The 23,494-nt window shown below is 39.3% G+C and overlaps 1 protein-coding gene across 3 annotated transcripts in view; it reads right to left on the bottom strand.

Annotated features, from left to right (window-relative positions):
- The window catches only part of CPQ (carboxypeptidase Q), a 444,935-nt gene that overhangs the window by 218,020 nt on the left and 203,421 nt on the right, over positions 1–23,494 (bottom strand). For all 3 annotated transcript variants that reach the window (XM_081816298.1, XM_081816300.1, XM_081816299.1), the window contains exon 4: positions 18,281–18,488. In XM_081816298.1, coding sequence (XP_081672424.1) covers positions 18,281–18,488 — 208 coding nt within the window. The remainder of the gene's footprint in view (positions 1–18,280; positions 18,489–23,494) is intronic.

Here is a 23,494-nt window from a genome sequence, read left to right as displayed (position 1 = left end):
ACTTTTGACACGTACTTCAACTGATTTCCATGCAAAATAAGCAAAGTACTGTCCTAGGCAATGAACATACTTCATTCAGGTCTGCTCAGCAGCATCTTATTAGCTTATGAAAAAAAAAAAATTCACTTATAACATTTGATCTAATCATGACTCCATCCTAACAATCTTCCCCCAGAATTTTAACCTTTAATCTGTCCTGGTGCCCCTAGTTCTTTTTCTAGTCTTTTATCAATACAGCCTACGTTCTGGCGGCTACTGTGATATTTCTATCCAGGCTTAGTTAGGTATGGACAATTTTTTTTTCTTTTCTTTGATTTGGATTATTTTTTCAAAGGGAACTTCACAATATATAAAGTGAAAACAAAGCCAAGTAACCCCCCAAAATGGAGATATTAGTTGGCAACTATAAGCTTGTCTTAGCTGGGAGAAAGCTCTGCTTCTCTTCAACTCAACCCTGTCTGGGGAACTCTGACCCAAGGCCCACTGTTTGGACCAAGCTGCCTGTGATGCCCTACTTCTTCATGGACCTACCCCTCTTCTCAGATAGGTACCAATAACATGGGAGGCAATCTGATAGCCAGTTTCCTGTGGGCTAATATTCCTTAGCTGTTCTTAAGCTGCTTCCACTTTTCTATCCTGTTGTCATAGCTACCGTGTTCCCACCCTTCACCACAGGCTTCTGGGCCACTGCCCACTCGGCACCTCACTGCACTCTACTGTCCTAACATCAGGGAGTACCAGGCTTGGAAACGACCCTCTGCAGAAGTCAGCTCCCACAGGGCTGCTGTGTTGCACAACTCCCGGAAGCCCCAATCAGATTCTGTTCCATGTGAACAGTGCCCACGAGTTCATACAGTGCCAATGGCACCACCGGAGTGGTGCTACCAGCAGTCCTGCATAGAGTGGGTCCTGAGCTACGCATCAGAATGACCTGGGGAGCCTGGTGCAGTTACGGATTCCAGGCCTCTGCTCCTCCCCTACTCTCCCTTGTCTTCCCTTCACCTGAGTTGTGATGAGTAGGTCTGAGATGGGGCCCTTTTGAAAAAGCATCTGTGGTAATCCTCATGATCAGCATGGTTTGGGAATAAATAATCTCACCCCACTCTCCCATTTTGCAGATAAATGAACTGAGTCCCCAAAGGACTGGGTGACAGATCAAGGTCACACTCCACTGGTAAGCCACAGTTGCAGTCAAGGTCACACTCCACTGGTAAGCCACAGTTGCAGTCAGGTCCCAGAACTCATGACTTTCAACAAGCGCCTTTTGTCTCTAGCATTTAAACAACATGTAACAAAATCAAAGGAAAATGAAACAAAGACAACCACAAAAACATTACTAGGAGGGTAAGAAGTGGTATGAGACATCTCAAAGTCAAATATGAAATGCAATTTGTATTCTCCTTTGCGTGGATCTCCGGTACCATGGCTTCCTTCCATGGCAAATATAGTCCTACTTATGCATGAACACAAAACTCTGGGGAGGCCTCGAGGAGGGAAAGGTGGGAGATAAAAGCTTTAGATCAAAGGAATAATTTTAAAGACAACTGGGCTCCCCTAAGGACACCTATCAAGAAAAGTCCTGAGGAAGAATCTGCTGGCTGCGGTGGGTTTAGGGTTGGGCTCTGCCAGGCAGACGTAGGGGACTTATCCATGCTGCTCCAATACACAAAAGTGTGATCAAGGAGCCAGAGGGCCCATTTACTACTTCACGGTGGGAGGCATTCTTGGCTTCCAAGTACCCACAGTCTGTTACCCAGAAGCGGGCAGGCGGGCACGGACGCTGCAAACCCCAGCAGCTGGCTCCACCGCAAGTTGCCTTTGGACTAAATTAGGACAAAGGGAATAAGATGCTCTCGTGCCATATCTCCTCTCCATGCAGCGTTTCCCTGCTCCAAATAACTTCCCTTGATAAAGAACTTTGCAGAAGACAGCAGAAGGTATCAGCCATGAGTGTAGGTCTTGGAGTTTGGCAGGCCTGGGTGTGAACTCTGGCACTGGCACACATGAGCTGTTCTGCAGTCACGTCACTGTATGTTTTCTACCTCAAATGAGACTAAATGAGAGCATACTGACCATTTAGGGTGGTGTTGGGCTTATACCTAAGCTTGTAGAAAATGGTGGCTCTCCTCAATATGGGTAATGTGGAGAGGAGGAGCAGGGAGGCCTAAAGTTAAGGGTCCTAAAGTAAACGTGATCTCCAATCAGCCTAATCAGGGAGAGAATTCTCTCGCCAGGTTCTTCACTCCTAAAATTCCCTCCTCCTTTGTAAGTGCTCACATTGTGGTAAAATTAACTTCTTATTAAGCACTGAAACTTACCCATTAGTCATAATATCAACTTCCACTTTATTCTAAATGCATTTTTCAAAGAATCGATGTCCTTTTGTCATTCAACAAAAAAGTATTGCTGAGACATTGCCTACTTCTCCATTTGTTCCCACTTTTTAGCCCAGGCCCACTTCCTTAGCTTGGCTTTCATGATTTTCCAGTGAGGGAGGGGAGTAAACCCAGAGCAGCAAGGGTTAGAAAGAAGGAAAGGGAGATTAGGAAGGATGTTGAGCAATGCCAAGTGAAGTATGACTAAAGCAATGACAAAGTATAATACTGCCTTTAATATCAGATAGTGTAGAATGTGGTAGAACACAGAAAAAAGCAGGCAGCTTTGAACTAAAATGGCTTGTCAGTTGTCACATATTAGACTAAAATAACTGGGCTTTTTATACCCCCTATGAATCAGTCATTGGATGTGGACCACACCAGGACAGGGTGTGACCTTGTAGGAGCAGCTCTCTGCCAGTGAAACAGTCCCTGAAGGAGATGACAATGGAGGCCATCTGCTGAGTGCATTTCCAGAGCCTGGGCCAATGAGTCCTTCTCCACAAGGAACCACTGAAGAGATGGGAGGAGACACTCAGCTCAGTAAGGAGAAAATTAGGAGATATGTAAAGGCTGTTTCCAAATGTGCAATGAGCTCTCATGTGGAAGAATTAATGGGATTTGTCTGCTATGGTTGAATCTAGGAACAACTGTGGTATATCTACTTACAGGTAGGAAGATTTCACCTCAAAAGTGAGATCTTTCATAGAGGGAGTGCTACCTAAAGGACTGAGATGTGTCAGTAAGGACTTCATGCAGGTGTAAAGCAAAGTCTGAATATAGAGCAAATCCAAGAAAGAATATTAAGTTCCCTTCCAACCTTGAGATTCAATGATTCCAAGAGTCAGAGTAATGCTCATAATACAAAATTGTCACTTATGCATCATTCATAGGCAGCACTATCAGCCCTTAGGCCAAAAAAATAAATATGAAAGTTCTATTTGCCGTAGCTTCATGAGGAAATAAAGTTGCTAAGCAATAGGAATACTGACTAGTGACTACAGACATTTCCAACTTCCAAACACCCAACTCACCAACAAACTTATCTATCATCTATCTGTCTACCTATCATCTATCTATCATCTATCTATCTACATACATAGCTATCTTCTTACCTACCTATCTAGATATCTATGTAGCCACCTATTTCTCCTCCACTATTCGGCAGCAAATGAAACACTCCAGCTGTACCCATATCCTCCTCTGGGCAACAAACCAGAATTTCTCTTGTGAAGGCAGCTCAAAATCAACATGTCTAAAATTCAATTCAACTTTCCTTTGCCTATACCCCACTCCAACCCATATTCCTTGTATATTCCTTTACTTTGTTAATGGTGGCACTATTAACTCAGACTTCACAAGACAAAAATGTCAGAATTCATGAGTTTTAGAGCCAGGTATATTTGATTATGAAACTGACTTTTCCTGTTTACTTACTATATGGACATGAATAAGTTACATAAGTCTCTCTGAGTGTCATCTTTCTCAATTATATCATTGGGATAATACCAACCTCATCAGGTTGTTTTGAAACAAGAAGGTTCTAGCAGGAAGAAAAAGTACCAGGAACTGGAAAAGGACAAAAAAGAGGGGCCATCATCAAAGACAACATTATCTATTGTTAAGTTTTTGTTTTGTTTTGTTGCCAAGTATTGGCCCAAAGTCTCTAGTCTTTTCCTCCATCACCCTAAGCCCCTCACACCAACTTTCTCTTATCCTCACACCTTATTCTAGTATACCCAATGCTATAAGATAAACACACATTTTCAGTCTCATGTCCATGTAGAAATGCATTCCAAATTACAACCTATTTTTTGTACAACTTCTGATAAATTGGTGATTGTTCAAACTTGAAATAACATAACAAAAAGTCAATTTTAAGTAGGTATGTAGCTGCACCTACAGCTTCTAATACTCTCTCCAGACCCCTTACTGAAGATCAAAGATATATGCTTGATCAAAACTCCCCCATAACTTCACATCAGTGTTCCACCAGCCAGCAGGATCCTTTTTTTTTTTTCCACCGCAGCACCCTAATTCTGCCCACAACTTTTCATCAACTACAATATACAAAGTCTTGATCCTAAGTTTCCTTAACACAGATGCCTCCTGGACATCTCATTTATAATTCTCTATATTCTTATTATCAAATCCAATATACACTGTTTCACATTTGAAGTTCTCACCACCCATAGTGGAACATTTATTAACATGCTGAACCATCGCCATAACTCTATTCATTGAAAGAGGGATTTGGCCACTGGATGACTGGATGGCTATCCTTTTAAAGACTAATATCCTTCTTACTCCCTACACATCCCCCTCCAAACCCCTCACCAACAAGAGGCTTGAGTTTCCTTCATACCATTGATTTTTTTTTAAGAAGGAAGTATTGTGAGTTTTAACAACAGTGTTATGCTAAAGTAGCAGTGCATCATTCCACAGTTCACAATCACCCTGATTATCTTTTGCTAATTCATCATTTGAATGGTTGGGTGTTCTTCTCAAGTACCATCAATAATTCTGCATCTTATGCCTCCTCAGTAGAAAGAGTCTACTTTTTCTTTTCCTTCTTTAGGGGAAAAAAGAACTGTCCCCAGAATCTCAAAGCACAGTAACCATCATTCACTGGATAACTACTCTGTGCCAAAGCTTTCATGGACATCTCACTGAATCCTAAAACACATCCGTGAGGCATACAAACCCCATTTTTCAGAAGGTAAACCTGAGGCTCAGAGATCCTCAATTGTGCAGAGCAACAACATGAGTGACTCATCCCCCACCTGCTCTGTCCCTGTGGTGTTCCTGCTCAAGATTCTAGTTCTTAGTAGTGGGAGTTGGCAGTCCACCACAAGCCCAAATGTTGGGAGAGGGGCCATTCTCAAAGGAAGGAATCCTGGGCAGACAAAAACACCTTTCTCAAGCTCTGATTTCTTCATTAGAGGCCCCTTACCTTTCCCTTGCTTCTCTGCCCTAAATATAAGAAAAAAGAATTCAAAGTAACTCCAGGTTTTAAAAGAATGCTCAATCATCTCCAGAAGGAGAGTCAAACCTACTCTGCTTCAGAATGGTGCACAGCCTCAAAATGGCACAATTTTTTTTGAGGTTCCCCCTTTCTGGGGTTTCAATAGTTTCCTAAAAACAAAACAAAGCAAAAAACAGTCTTATTAAAAAAAAAAAAGTCTTATTCACCATCCATAGGGCTAGTACAGGAACAATTATGTAAATAGAAATCATTCAAGGTAACTGAGAGGATCTTCAATGTATAGTCGCTGTCACAGCCCACACATTCCCAACCTCATGAGTAGATAAAGAAGAGCACAGAGGTTGAACAAGAGTGCAGAGCTTGAACTCACGGGTTTACTCTGCCCACCAACCACCCTCTTTGTCCAGTGGGCATGGACAAGTTTAGGGCATGCCTAACTCTTTAAACTTTTGCTTCCCCATCTGCATAATGTGGAAAATAAAAGCACCTGATTCATAGAGTTGTTCAGGGGATTAAATGACAAACTGGATGGTAAAATCCCTGACACATGGTAAATGCAAGCTCATAGTTATGATAATTATTTTGATGGCTCACTTCTACTGGAAACTAATCAAGGTTCCTATAGGATTCTTATTGCTCAAAATAAATGGTTTTTCAAAATTACTTAATCTGCTGCTTTTCTCACTACTCCGGTTAATATATTTGCCTTTTGAATGCTAAAATAGGTTATTGGTACTCTGGAAGTGGAATCTTCCTTTTCAGTAATGTCGTTAAAACACTGTCTTATAATAAAAAGCAATGACAAAGTATAATACTGCCTTTAATATCAGATAGTGTAGAATGTGGTAGAACACTGAGAAAAAAGCATTCATTTCCTTCTCTGTTGGAAACCACATGAAGGGTGTTTCACAGACTGGAAACCCACAACAATATTAAATTTTTAGACCAGTTTCATCATTTTATTTTAGTCATTAGCTTCCACTGGTAGAGAAGGCAAACATTTTCTTTTAATCATTAATTCATTCATCTATTCATTTTTATTTAATGCAAAAAACATTTTTTGAGTGCCTACTATATACACAGAAATGAGATATAGATTAGTGACAAAACATTAGTATAAAAAAGACCAATGGGAGTTCTAAAGAGAGAAGCCATGCATATGGCTGAGGTGATTAGGAAAGGCTTCTTAGGGGAGGTGGCATCTGAGCTTGCCCTCGAACAGTGTCTGACATGCAACTATAGCTCAGTAAATTTCTATTAAATGAATTAATGTTATTGAATCATTCAATTAAAGTGAATAAATGAATAAAGAAAGAGTAGGCCAGATTTCAACGGGTAGATACAGAAATGGGAATCAGTATGGAGAAGGCAAAGAAACCAAGACGTGACACAAAACATATGGAACAGAGAATCTTCCAGGCTTGGAGGACATGGATTATCTCTGGGGAAAGGCATGACCAGTGTACCATCTTGTAGATGCAAGGCTTTGTTTGTTTGTTTATTTGTTGACAGTAAGTGGGGAGCCACTGCCTATTTTAAATAGAAGGTTGACAGAGGCATATTTCTGTACTGAGGCATCCTTGATATTGGTTGGGTGGTGATATACCATACAGGAGAGAAGAAAGACTGGAACAGAGATGTTAAGATGGTATCTCTATCATCCACACAACATCCCCTGACAGATAAAGAAGGAATGAGGTCCAGTTCTCTGATCTGCATTGAGTCCTATGCACTCATATCCAGGCCTACTTCTTAGAGGCTTATTATAAAAATATACAAATGGTAGTTTACAGTATAAACTCAAAGGGCCTCTGATATAAACACTGAGGGAAAATGGGAGAAAGTTCTGGTCAGAATAAATTTGGAATGAAATATTGTAATTTTGCAAAGAGATGAGGCATGACTAAGGAAGAACATGCATTAACTGGCCATAATTGCTGCTAAAAATTCACATGACATTAAACTAAGTTAGTTTAACCTTAAATTAAGAGTCAAGAATGTGCACAGAATAATAATGTTCTTCATCCAATCATTCATGTTTAATTTAACTAACAGCATTACTGTGACGGCACATTCGGCACATGGCCACACAGTGTTCTTAGAATGTTCCAAGGGCAGTTCTTTTGGCACGGAGAGAAACCATGTTAACCTCTTACTAAGCTTCCCATTGATTATTATTTAAAATTACTCTGTTTTAGCAAAACCCATAAACAGTTCAAAAGACAACTTCAAAATTCCCTAGCCACAATATTTATTTAGATGTAACATCATTTTACTGAAAGATTCATGTATAATCAAAACATCTAATAACAGGTTAAGTAAATTACAGAATATCTATTTGTCAGAATAACTTACAGATCCTAAAATTTCTATTCCAAGGGATATTTTGCCTGATGTTAAACAAAAATCAGATCTGACACTATCTATAAAATATAGCGATATAAAAACATTCATAGAAGAAAACACAGGGAAGGAAATGCAGCAAGATGTTAATAACAATTGTCTGAGGTAATTTGTTCCTGAGTAAAAATTCTTTTTATTTTTCTCTGTTTTTCAAATATGTAGATACTAATTTTATATGAAAATCTAACTTAAACAATAAATGTAGTCTTTCTACCAGGAGCTGCTGCTAAATCTAGAAAACAGTGGAGTTGGAACTGGGACGCAAAGAGATTTCTGCAACCTAAATATAAAGGTTCTGTTTAAGGGCCTGTCACAGTGGGTGACACATGGGTAGCACTCAATAAATAGTCCATGAATGAGATATGGCACAGAATAACAAGTAAATTTGGGCAATTCTCTTTTTAAAAAATTCAGTTGGTTAGCAGGATGCCAAGCAAAACACATAATTGGTTATAAAATGTTAATTTCTACCTGATTGTTGCAGCAGAACTGGTAGATGAAAAATCCTGGGGAAAATCCAGGTGTTCTTCATTAGCTATTTCTTGGCCCTTCTTTTAAGCTTAAAGTTTTCAAAACACAGACCCAGACAGTTTAGTGCAGTAACAACATAGGGAGGTGGCTATTTTGGATAACCTGGACTCCCCTTTCACGAAGGATTTATACAATACATTTTTTGTTTTAATTTTGAAGTAAATATTTCAATGTTTTGATTGCTTTCCTGTCTTCCTAAATCACCCTATGCATCTTAATTCCTTGCAGACTCATCACTCTTGGGAACATTAGTTGCTACATTATCATATAATATAGTAAGTTCTTAGTGAGAGCCTTATATCCCAAATGCTATGATTTCTGAGTTGTGAGTCTGTCTTCTCTTTCATTTGCAGTTCCTAAAATATGCCTTGCTGTGGCACATTTTTTGCATACACTTTTCTCTTTGCCCAGAACACCTCCCAATAAATTCCTTGTCCATCTATTAAATTCCTGCTCATCTCTCTCACCTTTCAGTAGCCAGCTTTCCTGACAACTCAGACACAGTATTCCTTTCTGTGTATCTTGTGCTCTTTGATTACTGTATTATTTCACCCCAAAACCTAGTAGCTTAAAATAATAAATACTTATTACCTCACATAGTTTTTGTGGGTTAAGAATTTGGAAGCAGAGAAGCTAGGTGGGTCTGGCTCAGGGTCTCTTATGAGGTGTGGTCAAGATGGTGGCCAGGGCTGTAGTCATCTGAAGGCTCAACTGGAGCTATTGGATCTACTTACTGGCTAATTTGTGCTGGTGGATAAGAGAAGGCCCCCAGCGTCTCACCACATGGACCTCTCCACAGGGCTGCTTGAGTATCCTCACAACATGGCAGCTGGCTTCTCCCAGAGTGAGTGATCCATGAGAAAGAGCAAGGAGGAAGCCACATGCTTTTTATGTTCTAATCCCAGACGTCACCCACCATCACTTCTGCCACATTCCATTCATTAGAAGCAGATCACTAAGTACAGCCTACACATGGGGGAAGGTAATCTGGCTCCATCTTTTAAAAGGAGATTAAAGAATTTATGGACAATTTAAAAACCTCCGAGACTGCTCTTACTGAATTATATGGTAATTATTTATCCAAATAATTTCATTCTTCAGGTTGTGTTTTAGAGCATCCTTAAAGCATTTGTTCTATGCTATATTAAACTGCAGGGCTCTGGGCAGTGACTACAGCAAGTTATAGAGGAATCAGACTTTGAATCTTAACTCCCACTTATTAGATGTGTGTCTGGCTTGAGTAATTTACTTGAATCTCAGCTTCTTCCTCTTTCAGGTGAAACGGTAATAATTAGCCCTGTTGTCAGGATTAAATGAGATACCACAGGGGAGAGTGCACTGCAAACTGTAAAGGACTGAAGGGTACGTTCGTACTGGGTCAGCCAGGACGGAGCGCCACAAGCCGTGCGTCAGTACTGTGGAGTCCGAGTTGCAGAATTCACTGCCTGCTTCACTTAACCACCATGCAAGGGGCCCTTTACCATCTCTTCTCTTTGCCTCAGAATACTTCCTGAGTTTGTCACATAGAGTTCTACATGGACTAGGTATTCAACAAGCATTTGTTGCTGCTGATTATAGTGCTGACAGCTGTGCTGGTTTTCTTTCTGTTTAGGCTAAAACGGGAAACTCTTTAGAGAGCAGGATCTCACAAACTAGACTAGAAAAAGACTAAGAAGTCCAGGATAACTAATGGTTAGAGTACAGTTTCCAGGACAGAAAAAACTTGTGTTTACTCCTAGCTCTTCCATGCAGAAGCTTTGTGAACTTTATGATCTAAGCCTCAGTTTCTTCACCTGTAACATGGGGATAACAGCATGGCTTACTTGACAAGGTCATAGTGAAAATTAAAGGAGAAAATGCATGAGAAGCATCAAGAATACTGCCTGTCACATGGTAAACACTCCATAAGTGTGGATTGTTATTCACCTTATGACTATTACTAAATAACTCCATCATTAATAAAAGAAAGGTGCTCAAATCTATGAAAGATGGCATCCTCTTGCTTGCAAGTCCCATTTTGGCCACTAGGATGACTTATTGAGTCCAGGAAAGGGTACTCTCCAAGGAGCGCTGTGTCTACCTGGGTGGCTATCTATCTAAAACACCCTGTCTGGCTGGAGCTATTTCCATTTGCTGTCTTTATGAGCCCAGAGGCATGCATAGCTATGAGCACATTTCAGAAATTTGAAAAATAAACAATGAAATGCCTTATGCTTGCCACACATGTATTTTTCCTTCCATGATTTAGGTTGGCTGGTTCTAAGCCATAAAAAGTTTATAATAAGAAAGAAAAAAAAGAATGAAATTTGCCAGCTTCAAACTCTTTAACCCCACCCCCCAAAACTTTCCAACTCAAGGTTAAGATGTGAACAAATGTTCCAACCAATAGGTTCATGAAAGATTTAATAATTACTTTGCTTATGAAAGTTTAAACAGCTGCTTGTTAGTAAAAAGGCTCCCACCCAGGCAACATAACTTGCTGTACCCATTAAGGAGGTTTTACAAATCATCAGACTACATATTCAGATGCAAGACAAAACTGCATTTGCTATATAGTCTCTAACTAGTCAATTCTGTACAGCATGATTTTGTTCACCAGGTCAATCAGGTTTTGTTTATTCCTTCGACAAGGTCTTGACAGTATCAACGTTAAAGCTGTTTCCAAAAGAATGGCTGAGATTTTCAATAATTTATTTTTAAAAACATACATATGTGGAAGAGGCCATGCGTTTTTCTTTAGGTTATTTTACAGCATAACTCCATGAACACAGGGTTCATTATCAGACAGATTTAGAAATTATAGGTGGTCACATCACATTCCTTTAAAAAAAGAATAACACTACTCTTTGGGCTTTCACACATACTATTCCCTCTGCTTGGAGCATCCCCAACCCAACCCCACCCACGTAACCTTTAGCTTGGTTAACTCCTCGTGGTTAACTACTTGTGTTGCGGAATCAATTGGATCTCTCCAGAAAGGCTTCCTTGGCTTCCCTGACCAGGATGTTTGCCCCTGAAATGAGCCCCTATTTATACCGTGTAGCTGCCATATTAGAACACTTGTGGTTACCTGTTTACTTGCTTGTCTCTTCTGCCCCAAGTGCTATGAAAGGAATGTGATACAGCCAGCACACAGTAAGAGCTCAATAAATTCTTGCAGCATGAATAAATGAATTCCACCCAAACTGCACTTTTTCTCCCCTGCATTCAAACTTTAACAATTTCTGCCAATTTTATTTCCTAAATATTTCCTGAATCCTTCTCCTCTTTCCCGACACTTTGTCAGCTGTCCCAGTTCACATCCTCCTGTCTCCTAGCTGAATTTCAGTCTTTGCCTTCAGTCTTCTAATAGTGCCCAAAGTGTACCAAAACGCAAAGTTCCTGCTAAAACCCTTCAGGGACTTCCTACTGCCAACAGGACAAAGCCCCAGCCTTGCACACGGTATGTCAAGGCTGTGCTCCGTCCCTCTGATGAGCCCCTCCTATTTCTCAACTCCTTGCTTTTGCATAAGCTCTCCCCTCTCCAGTAAAGGTCAATATATATTGAGGGTCAGAGAGGCAAAATGACCTACCAAGAGAATGTGAGAGGTAGGATTTGAATTCTACTGGCTATGTTTCTGACTACAGGGCTATGCTGCCCATCTGACACCATCGCTGTAACTCTCATGCCTGACACATACCGGGTACTCAATAAATTCGTGTTGTATTAATGAATGAATACTTTTTAAAAATGAATATTAAAAAACACCAAATATAAGCTACCCAGTGAATCTTATGCCTCTATCCTACTGTTTCTCAAAAAGTTTGGGGAATATTACAAATATTTAAACTTCTTAAAAATTCCCAGAGTACACTAGCACAATAAAGGTTTAAGAAGTGCCACAGGGGCGCCTGGGTGGCTCAGTCGTTAAGCATCTGCCTTGGGCTCAGGTCATGATCCCAAGGTCCTGGGATCGAGCCCCGCATCGGGCTCCCTGCTCCACGGGAAGCCTGCTTCTCCCTCTCTCACTTCCCCTGCTTGTGTTCCCTCTCTTACTGTGTCTCCCTCTCTCTCTGTCAAATGAATGAATAAAATCTTAAAAAAAAAAAAAAGAAGTGCCACAAAAAAAGGAGTTTATTTTACTTTTTCAATAGAAGAGTTCCTAACTGTATCTGAACACATAATGTTAAAAAACAAAACACTTACCAACACTGCTACTCTGTCAAGTAATGAAAGGGCTCCCACTGTGTCTTGTTACTATCTAACAGCATACAATGTGTGTACCATCAGTCTGATGATGATCCCCGAGTATTTTTTTTTTTTTAAATAACGGAATTTTAAGGCTGGAAATGAACTTTGAGTTTTCCCAGACAAAGTTCCCCATTCTATAGTCGAAGGATTGAGTGGGCCAGGGTCATTCAGCTTATTTGTAGCAGAAATAAAACCAGAACCAAGGCGTGTGGCAACACCCACACTGTGTTCCTTCCATTATTCCACACCAGTGATTCTCAGTCTGGGGTGACTTCTGTCCCAGACATTTGCAATGTCTGGAGGTTTTTTTTTGTTTTTTTGTTTTTTTTTGACAGTTACGGTTATAGGATGTCGGGGAGAGGCCAGGAATGCTGCTAAATATTCTACAACACACAGAGCAGACCCCCACAACAAAGAATTATTTGGCCCAAAATGCTAATAGTGTAGATATTAAGAAACCCTACCCCTCCCCCCCCACACACACAAAGAAAAAGTGAGCTATACACCTTACAAACTAAAACTTTCATCTCAACGTTTCCCACTGGCCTGCACAGTACTGCATTATATTTGAAATAACACTTTATATGAAACTGAAATTGTTCTTTGAATCCATGAAAATAACTGCCATAGGAAAAATGCATGTATAAAAAACCAATTTCACTCATCAAGGCTTTATCAAAATGGATTTGGATATTATCAACCAAAAAAAAAAATCTGAAACACTTTTCTTTTCCACACAATTCCCTCAGAAGACTTCTGGAATATATTAACATTTTTAAAATATTACATTTACTAGGCAAAACCTCAGAAGAAGGTCTAGGAAATCACTGAGGAGCAAAGGAGATGGGGCAGCCCCAAGAGTCAATACTGGAAAATCTGTTCTCAGTAGAGAGTCTGTCCTACAGGTGCACCAACTCCCTAGTTTCAGGTCATCAGCCCTATTGTCAGGTCACTTTGAGCACAACCCTCCTTCTGTGTTTGCCTGTTTGCTGGAGAGAAGTACCCTGGAAGCATCATAAAGAGAGGCCAGGAAAGGGCTATTCAGGCTAATGTCAGGACAGGGTCCTCCCTACACTGGCATGATTCTGGGCTTGGAGGAGCCAAAACGTGCCACTTTAGGAAGAGGGTAGAATTAATGTGCATAATACCCCTACTCTGCCATTTTCACATATTGAAACTCAATAAAGTATTTGTATTATTGGCAGTTTTAAGAAGCCTGTGTATGGTTAATTCAGTACTTATAGTTTATGGCTAAATTATACAGCAGGGTTTTGAAATGTGTTAATGCTTCATCAATCACATATACACTTTTTTAGAGCTGAAAATTACCACACCTCGTCCATGGTTCTTGGGCCAAATCAGAGGGATTCTTTATGTGCTAACTGCTTTTCTTTCATTAAAGTGCTGAGTATGAATAATGAGATGTAAGGGGTTATGCTGGGTGTTAGCACTGAAGACGGTCTGTCAGCCAGTGTGAGAATATTAGCCTACTCTCAAGACACCCAGGATGTTTGATCTGCAAGCAGAATAACAGAAATTGCAATAAACCCTCTTCTTTTTAGAGCTAATTTCCATTGCAAGTAATTTGCTTAGCATTATTTAACACTCTTCTTTAGTATGATATGGAGCAAGGCAGGGAGGATATGTCAGAGATAAGTTAGTCAACCTAAACAACCTAATGTTTACGTCATTGCTGCCATTACAGGAGTCCCCTCCTTATCCACAGGGGACACATTCCAAGATTCCCGGTGGATGCCCGAAACCACGGATAACATCGCCCCTTATATCTATTTTTTCCTATGCATACATACCCATGATGAAGTTTAACTTCTAAATTTGGCACAGAGCTTAACAACAATAACATAATAAAATAGAAAATTATAACAACATACTGTAATAAATGTTACGTGAATGTGGTCTCTGTCTCAAAATACCTTACTATCCTGTACTCACTCCTCGTGATGATGTGTGATGATAAAATGCCTATGTGATGAGCCGCAGTGAGGGGATTGACGTAGGCATGTGATGTAGCCTTGAGTTACTGCTGACTTGACCTTACATCAGAAGGAGGAGCATCTGCTTCCGGACTGCGGTTCACCGCAGGTAACTGAACCCGCAGAAGGCGAAACCGCAGATAAGGCAGGACTACCGTACTTATCACTAAAAACAAAGCTGAGCGATTTTCAGAAAGTTTGCCAGAGTTGAGGAGAGCTAGACTCCCTCATTAGCCAATGAAAGAATCGTTCTTAGTTGGCATTTGAATCTCCATCAGACATGTCTTTCCCCTCCTTCATTCTCATTTTCTACTCACTTCTGAGCATTCATTTTCTGCTACATAATTTCCTCTTACCTATAACTGCCTCCCTCCCTCTAGGTCTCTTTTCCTCTGTCTTCTGCTCACCTCTGATTACTCACCTCAGTATTTATCTTTATCATAACCTTTATCTTATAGGGAACAGGAGAGGGGGTCTGACAGCAGGGAAACACCAGGTGGAGATCAGCGTTTTAAAACAGCTCTGAGCTGCATTGCAAAAATAGGGGAGAGATTAGAACAAGAAAAATCAGTGGGGAGGGAATAGCAAGGGCCTGAATTAGGACAATAATGACAGTAAAGGCAAGACAGACCAGATTTTTTTTTAACATGATGAAAGCAGACTTAATAGGATGTGGTGCCTGGCTGTAGGTCAGTGATAAAGAGGAGAAAATGAAAACTAATGTGAAGTGCTCTAACCGTGCCGGCAGGTAAACACGGCTCCTTTCACAGAGATGAGAAACTAAGGCAAGTGATCAGGTTTGAAGGAGTTGAGGTGTTCAGGCTTGGACAATACAGAGCTGCATTTAGGGGTGATGTCCAATATGTCAATGGACAATCACTATTCTAAATGGACAGGAGAACTTCTCGATTTAACAGGAATTAAGATTAAGAAAATTCTCCAACCATTTTCTCCTTTACCTCCTCTCTTCATTTTACTAAAACAAAATATGTGTTGAGAAGCTACTGCATGCCAAGTCCTAGTATAGGCATTAGTGAGAAGAGAGAAAAAAAGTAAACAGTGTCTGCTCAGGGCATAGGCAAGCTCTGGCGGGAGACGACACCATCAGAGCATATAGTGCTGAGATGAGGTGAAGGTTACCTGAGGAAGCTTCATGGAAGGGGCAGCATTGATCAGGGATGGACTATGCTTACTTACACTAGGTTCATTAACTCACCTAATGCCTAGAGAGAAGAACACATGCTTGCTGCTTCCCTTCACAGTCTGGACATCCCCTGCAGTTTCAAGCAGACTATGATAAGACAGATTCCTCCCCAAAAACAGTCAGAGAGACTTCACTGCACTCATCCACATTCCTTCTGTGGAAGTAATACTGTGACTTCTTTGTGGGAGAACTTTTGTTAATTTTCTACCTTGTATGTCTTGGTAACAACGTATTTATAACCAACTTCTGGAATGCTATGCAATGCTATGGTAGAGGTAAAAGTTTAATCCTGAGTCTTGTGAACTCTCTGGAATCTACCCACCTAGAGAAAAAGCTACCCCCCACAGAATACAGAGACTGAAGCATCCTGATGGAGATTAGGGTGCTTAAATTTCAGGCTGACCCAGCAAGTCTACTCCTAGGCATTTACCCAAAGAGAAATGAAAATGTACGTCCACAGAACGATTTGCATAAGAATATTCACAGAAGCTCTACTTATAACAATCAAAAACTAGAAACCACCCAAATGTCCAACAACTGCTGAATGGATAAACAAATTGTAGTGTATCCATGCAATAAAATATCACTTAGCAGCAATATAAAGGGATGGACAATTGATAAAACAACATGGATAAATCTCAAAAGCATTATATGTGAGTGAAAGAATACCAGACTCGGAAGACTGCACATTCTATGATTCCACTTCTATGAAATTCTAGAGAAGAAAAAACTCTAGTTCTAGGAAGCAGATCAGTAGTTACCAGGGGGCAGGGGAGTGGAGGAGGAGATGGACAGCAAAGGTGTACGAGCAGTGTTTGGAGTGATGAAAATATTCTCTATTATGCAGTGGTTACATTACTGTGTACAGTTTTTAAGCTCATTGAATTGTATACTAAATTTGGTAAATTTATGTAATTATGCTTCCATAAAGCTGATTTTTTTTTTAAATCAGCCTGAGCTGAGGAGTAGGCCCAAGCATTCCCAACCAGAAGATGCCAATGGCCCTTGGGAAGCTGTATGAGCCAGCACTACCTCAGCCCTCTGGCTGCTACAGCCCTAAACAGAACTCCTCTGCTTCAGTGCTTTAGCTCAGACCATGACACCCCCTGGCTGCTGCAGACCAAGGCTCCCGATAACTCATGCTCATCTTGCCACCCAGCCTAGGGACCAGAGAACCCTGCTCACCCAGACGACTGATCACAGATAATCCTAAACCCCTCCTGCTCTGGACTAGCAGCCTTAAAAATGGCAACACTTTATCCTAGAACTACTGACTGGGGAAAATACCTGGTAAGGATTACACTTTAAGGAGGCTCACTCCTTGGAGCCTGGAATATAGACTCTGGGCCCTTCTGTTATCAGGTTCCTAAAGGGCAAGGGGCTTGTTTGTTTGTTTTCTCAACATTGGAAAGTAGAGTTTCTCTATAGCTACCTGACTCCCTAGGGTCCTACTGAAATCTTGCTTCTCTATTATCCCTGTGGCTACAAGCCTAAGGCTGATGCATGCCCACATCCTGGATGTAATTTGGGAAGGAAGAACATAAAACAAATCTTCACTGCAACAGAGCCCTTATGTCTGGGAGAGGTCCTGAGTCAAGACATGTACAGAAGATTTGTTTCCCCATCACTATTCACTTTTTCCTTCACCCCATTTACCTCTTTAAGCAAAATACAAGTCTGTAATTCTGGAATAACCTGATGTTTAAGTGCTATTTCCAGAGTTTCAATAACTACTAATAGAGGAAATTTGCACCAGACACCTTATCAGAACAGTTTTTTGGTACACTTGATGTCACATGAAGTAAACTTCCATTCAGTGTGTGTCTGCATTGTACCAAACACAGTGCTAGGCTATTTGATGTGCTGGGCAAGTTGAGTCCTCAAGATAATCCTGCTAAATTACATATACCATCGCTTCTTTGCAGAAAAGTTCTCTAAGACTCAGAGAATAAGCAACTTGCCAAACTTATTTAACGTTCGGCTAGCATAGAGTCTGAATCTACCTCTAGTACTATTTGATTTGCAAACTTTGCTAAGGAAAAAAATATTTCGGGAAATTACTGTGGTTTAAAACTTGGTTTAAACATTTTTAAGGACCTGGTTTTGACCTGAGTGTGGACCTCAGGCACCTGAGTTTCCTTCGATGTTACTTTCCTCACCTGTAAATGATGAAAATAAATCCACTTCACTGAGCTTTGAAAAACTCAAATAACATAATCCACACAATAAGCATAATAACTATAGGCTATCGGTATGATCTCAAATGCCAACCTGGCTCTAAATGGAATAAATACATGTGTGTGGGGGGCGGAGTGTGTGGGTGTGGGTGTGCAGCTAGACAGAGGTTGAATTTCCACACCATGGATCCTATTTCACTCTTCAAATCATCGTAAAACTTTTGGTGGGAAATAAGTAAATATATATATCCTGCCTTCAATGAGTTTATAAGGACCATCTCTGTAAATTCATGTTCTCTCTTTCCCCAGCCATCTCTAAAAACTGATACTTGACCACAAAACCCTATTCCCAAACAGCCCATGCGCCCCCTTCACTCACCTGCTCTGGGTACTTGCTACCAATGATCTCTGCTACAGTGTTGAAGGAATCAGCATCTGGGTAGTTCTTTGCCGCCATCTTCAGCTGAATAACAATTCTGTTCCCACGAGAAGCCATTCTTGACATCATTTCTGCATCTTCCACTGTAATACAAGCTGTTGGGATTTTTGGCACACCATCTTGGTATTCCTGAATACCTGTGTGAGGACTTGAGAAAAGAAGCCACCAGGTTACCTTAAAAGTAGAAATGGACCAAAAGTATTTTTTAAGTGTCTGTATTTGGCATCTAACTCTCACTGATCTTTGTTTGCATATGAGAAATAGGATGGGTGGGCAATATTGGTTTATTTGCTTTTGATGTGAATTTTCCTTTTTGGTAAAAATAACTTAGAAAGTTCAATTTAATGGTCATCTCATTGAAAACATTACATGAAATTTATTTTGATAATTTGATGATCCTTTAAAGTTGCAAATTGCCTCAAACTCAAAAGAACATTAACAGCACCTTCACGACCAAGAGGTGAATGAACACATGTGTTCAAGGAGACAAAGAAAGCTCTGAAGTCCATCAAGGCTACAGACCAGAAGACCCACACCTCTGGGAGAAAACTGCCCAAATACATCCAGCTCTCTGTCACAGACTGGTTCTGGGGATACTCTCTTCCCACTCAAACACAGAGATCTGAACATGCAGCCCTGCATTGGTGGTAGAATGCTTTTGCAGAAAACTGTAGAACAATGGGAAATATTTGTGTTCCCATGAAGAAAAGTGCTGCATAAACCCCAGTCCTTGATTTTACTGTTACAAGAAAAAGAAAACTATGATAATTTTGGCACTAGAAAAGAAACATTACCCCAACGGTCAAGTTTTTCCTGGTAATTTCCAGATGCTTCTTAGATTACTAGAAACACTTGTAATTAAAGTTTCTATGAATCTATTGTTGATTCAACCTCTATGCATGCTAATTGAGTTTATCAAACTCATTTCCTAAAATTGCTCTGTCAAGCTGTCCCTTTTCGCTCCTGAGGTAGGACTCCAAAGCCTCCCAAACCACAACCCCCTCGGGACCAAACTGGCACAAGTTTCAGAGTGTGCACCACACCCTATCAGCCCATTCCCATCTTCTGTGAAGGCACAAGCTAACTGCCTCCCTCTTAAAAGTAATTTTTCTTTTCCTACTTCCACGTTTGTTTCAAGTTGCCTCACATTTGCACCCTTTCTCCTTCTCTCAGCCACAACACATTTCTCTCCTATAGAAGTGACTCCAACCTCCACATGCATAAACATGACAATCCAGTCTTATCACTGCTTTCTTGGTGTGACTGCACGGTTGTGACAATATGTCTGGTGACTACTTACTTACTTAGAGAAACTGCACAGCAAAATGATTAAGAACAGAGACCGCAGAGCAAAACCATCTAGGTTCAAATCTGGGCTATGGCACTTATTGCTAATTGACCTTGGGCAAATTATATATACTTGCTTCAGTGGCTTCATCTATAAATAAAAGTGATAATAATACTTAACTCACAGAGTTATTTTGCAGATTCAATTCATTTATACAAGTGAATCACTTGCCATGAAACCTAGCACTCAATAAATGCTAAATATTTATTTTGTTAACTTGTCTATTACATTATCCCTGCAGAGAGAGACTGTCTAATCTCAAATCCTTAGCATCATCTTAGCACACCCTCTATGAACATTTCTTAAATGGTAGTCTTCATCAAGAGAGAGACAAATGACTTATAAACTCAAAAACTGTAATACAGAAACCCTAAATCTCAATCCCTACTCTGGAATATGCCTAATTCACTCTAACTTCTGGTTCAGAGTGGGCCATGGGGTCATATAACCTAGGTCTAATCCTGGCTCTACCATGACATGAAGCAACCCACATGATCTCTCTGTTTCTGAGTTTCCACATCTATAAAGTGGAGAATAATATTAGTATTGACTTCATAAGATTGCTATGAGGATAAAAGATAGTATATATAAAGAATTTAAAATGGTATTTGGCACATTATAATTATTTAGTAAATATTAGTTATTATTATTTCTTCAGTGCAATTTTTCCCAATGAGTCGGTACAGTGATTAATGACCAAAAGTACTTTGAAACATGTAGGAAAACAATCTAAATATTTATTGTTCAGATTACCTTACATGATGTCTGGGATTCAACAAATTCTCCTTGTTCTCAGACTCTTACTCAAGAGGAGGTCAGTGTAACATTTCTCAACAGGTTCTTTTTTTTAAGTTTTTATTTAAATTCCAGTTAGTTAACATACAGTGTAATATTGGTTTCAGGTGTACAGTATAGTGATTCAACACTTCTATACAATACCTGTTGCTCATCACAAGTGCACTCCTTAATCCCTATTAGCTATTTAACACATCCCTCCACCCACCACCCCTTTGGTAACCATCAATTTGTTCTCTACAGTTAAGAGTCTGTTTCTTGGTTTGCCAATCTCACTTTCTTTTCTTTGCTTTTGCTTGTTTGTCTTGCTTAAATGATTTTCCTGAAGAAATTTGCATCAATAAGTTAGGGTAAGCGTTCTTAAAGTGGGAACAGTAAGTTGGGCATGCACCCATGACTCCAGGGAGGAAAACAGCACTAAAAGGCATCTTCCAACTATGGTTCTGAATTCAAGATATAAAAGCCTTTGTAATTTGTTTCTGCAATTAAGAATGTCCTCCAGGAGTGCAATCCAGCACTGTTTAGTAGAAGTAGGAAGAATGAGGACTCAACACTTTTCTCTGGAGTACTGTACTTTCACTGCCTATTGTTCTACAGGGGATGATCAGCATTAAACACCACCTTCCTGCTCCCATTTATAACCCCACCTGCAATTTAACAATAGCAAAGGGTAAACTACAAGGAAAGCTATAAAAAAATCAAAACGATTATGTTTAAAAATTAATACCAATTCTTTACAAACTCTTCCAAAAATTTTAAGAGAAGGGAACACTTCCCAACTTACTCTACAAGGTCACTATTACTGATATTAAAACCAAAGATATCATAAGAAAAGAAAACTATGAACTAAAATCTTTTATGAATATAAATGCAAAAAAATCCTCAACAAAATATAAGCAAACTGATATCAGCAACAAATAAAAAGAATTATACACCATGACCAAGAGGGATTTATCCCAGAAATGCAAGGTTGGTTTAACATCCAAGAATCAATCAATGTAATATATCATATAATACAAAAGGACAAAAGCCACATGATCATCTCAATAGATACTAAAAAAACATTTGACAAAATCTAACACTCCTTCATGTTAAAAAAAAAAAAAAAGCTACAGGAGCAAGAGAGGGTGACGCTGGTATAAGGATAGACATAGATCAATAGAATAGAATTTAAAGTCCAAAAATAAACCTTTAAAAGAATGGTCAGTTCATATTCAACAATGGTGCCAAAATAATTCAATGTATATAGAAAAATATTTTCAAAGAAATGGTGCTGGGGTCAACCAAATATCCACATGTAAGAGAAAAAAGCTGCACCCATATATCACAACATATATAAAAATCAATTAAAAAATTAATTACAGGGGGCACCCGGGGGGCTAAGTTGGTTGTGTCTGACTCTTGATTTTGGCTCAGGTCATGATCTCAGGGTCATGAGATTGATCCCTGAGTCTGGCTCTGTGCTGGGTGTAGAGCCTGCTTAAGATTCTCTCTCTCCCTCTTTCTCTGCCCCTCTCCCTCCTCCCTCTCTCTCTCTCTCTCTAAAAACAAATAAAGATAAAAAAAATAAAATAAAATATTTAAAAAAAATTAATCACAGACCTAAATGTAAGAGCTAAAACTATAAACATCATGACTTCAGATAATGAAATTATTTCTTAGATACAACACCAAAATCATAAGCAACAAAAGAAAAAATAGATAAATTGAACCATGGAAATTGTAAACCTTTGTATTTCAAAAGACACCATCAAAAAATGAAAAGACAATGCACAGGATGGGAGAAAATTTTTGTAAATTGTGTTCCTGATAAAGCACTTATATCTACAATATATACAGTCTACAATATATAAAAACTTGAAACCCTGTACATTATTGATGGGAATGTAAAATGGTGAAGCCACTTTAAAAACAATTTGACAGTTCCTTAAAAAGTGAAACATGTACTGCTAGGTATATACTCAAAAGAAATGAAAATATATATTCACACGAAAACTTGCACACAAATGTTCATAGAAGCATTATTCATAATAGTCAAAGGTAAAAACAACCCTTATGTCTATCAGCTCATGAATGGATCAATAAAATGTATGTCCATACAATGGAATATTATTCAGCAATAAAAAAAATTATGTTCTTATACATGCTGCAACATGGATGAAACTTAAAAACATTATCTTAAGTGAAAGAAGTAAAAAAAGACCACATATCGTAAGAGTCCACTTACATGAAATGTTTAGATAGGTAAATCTGTAGAGGTAGAAAGTAAATTTTAGGTTGCCTAGAGCTGGTTGAGGGCGAGGAAAATGGGCAGTGAATGCTAATAGGTATGGGGTTTCTTTGGGGGCTAATGACAATGTTTTAAAATTAATGATGAATGTTGTACAACTTCATGAATATCAGCTCTCCTGATTCACCAGCTTGCTGGCTATAGATCTTGGGACTTCGCAGCCTCCATTATCACATGAGTCAAGTCCTCATAATAAATCTCTTTATATATATATATATATATATAGGTTTTCTTTTTCTAAAGAATCATGACTAAAACAGCCACAATGAGTCAAATTTCTTTTTATTTGCAGCCAAATATATTCCCAACATTTGCAATGACCAAAATAGATAAATGATGCATTACATATTTAAAAATTATAAATATTAACCTTACACCTTTCTTTTCACAAATATACAGCTTCATATCAAATAAATACATCCAAATTAAAATTACCGAAAGAAGCCATTATAAAGGATTCTGGGAAGATAGTGAAGTAAACCTGCCCTGTAAGAAGTACAACTGACAGAATGGGAGAAGATATTTGCAAATGACATATCAGATAAAGGGCTAGTATCCAAAATCTATAAAGAACTTACCAAACTCAACACCCAAAGAACAAAGAATCCAATCAAGAAATGGGCAGAAGACATGAACATACATTTTTCCAAAGAAGACATTCAAATGGCCAACAGACACATGAAAAAGTGCTCAATATCGCTCGGCATCAGGGAAATCCAAA

Source organism: Leptonychotes weddellii, chromosome 4 (genome assembly GCF_054177405.1).
Source record: "Leptonychotes weddellii isolate Sample4059 chromosome 4, ASM5417740v2, whole genome shotgun sequence".
Taxonomy (NCBI): domain Eukaryota; kingdom Metazoa; phylum Chordata; class Mammalia; order Carnivora; family Phocidae; genus Leptonychotes; species Leptonychotes weddellii.
Note: the sequence above shows the minus strand (reverse complement) of the source record. Positions and strands in the feature narration are given on the sequence as shown.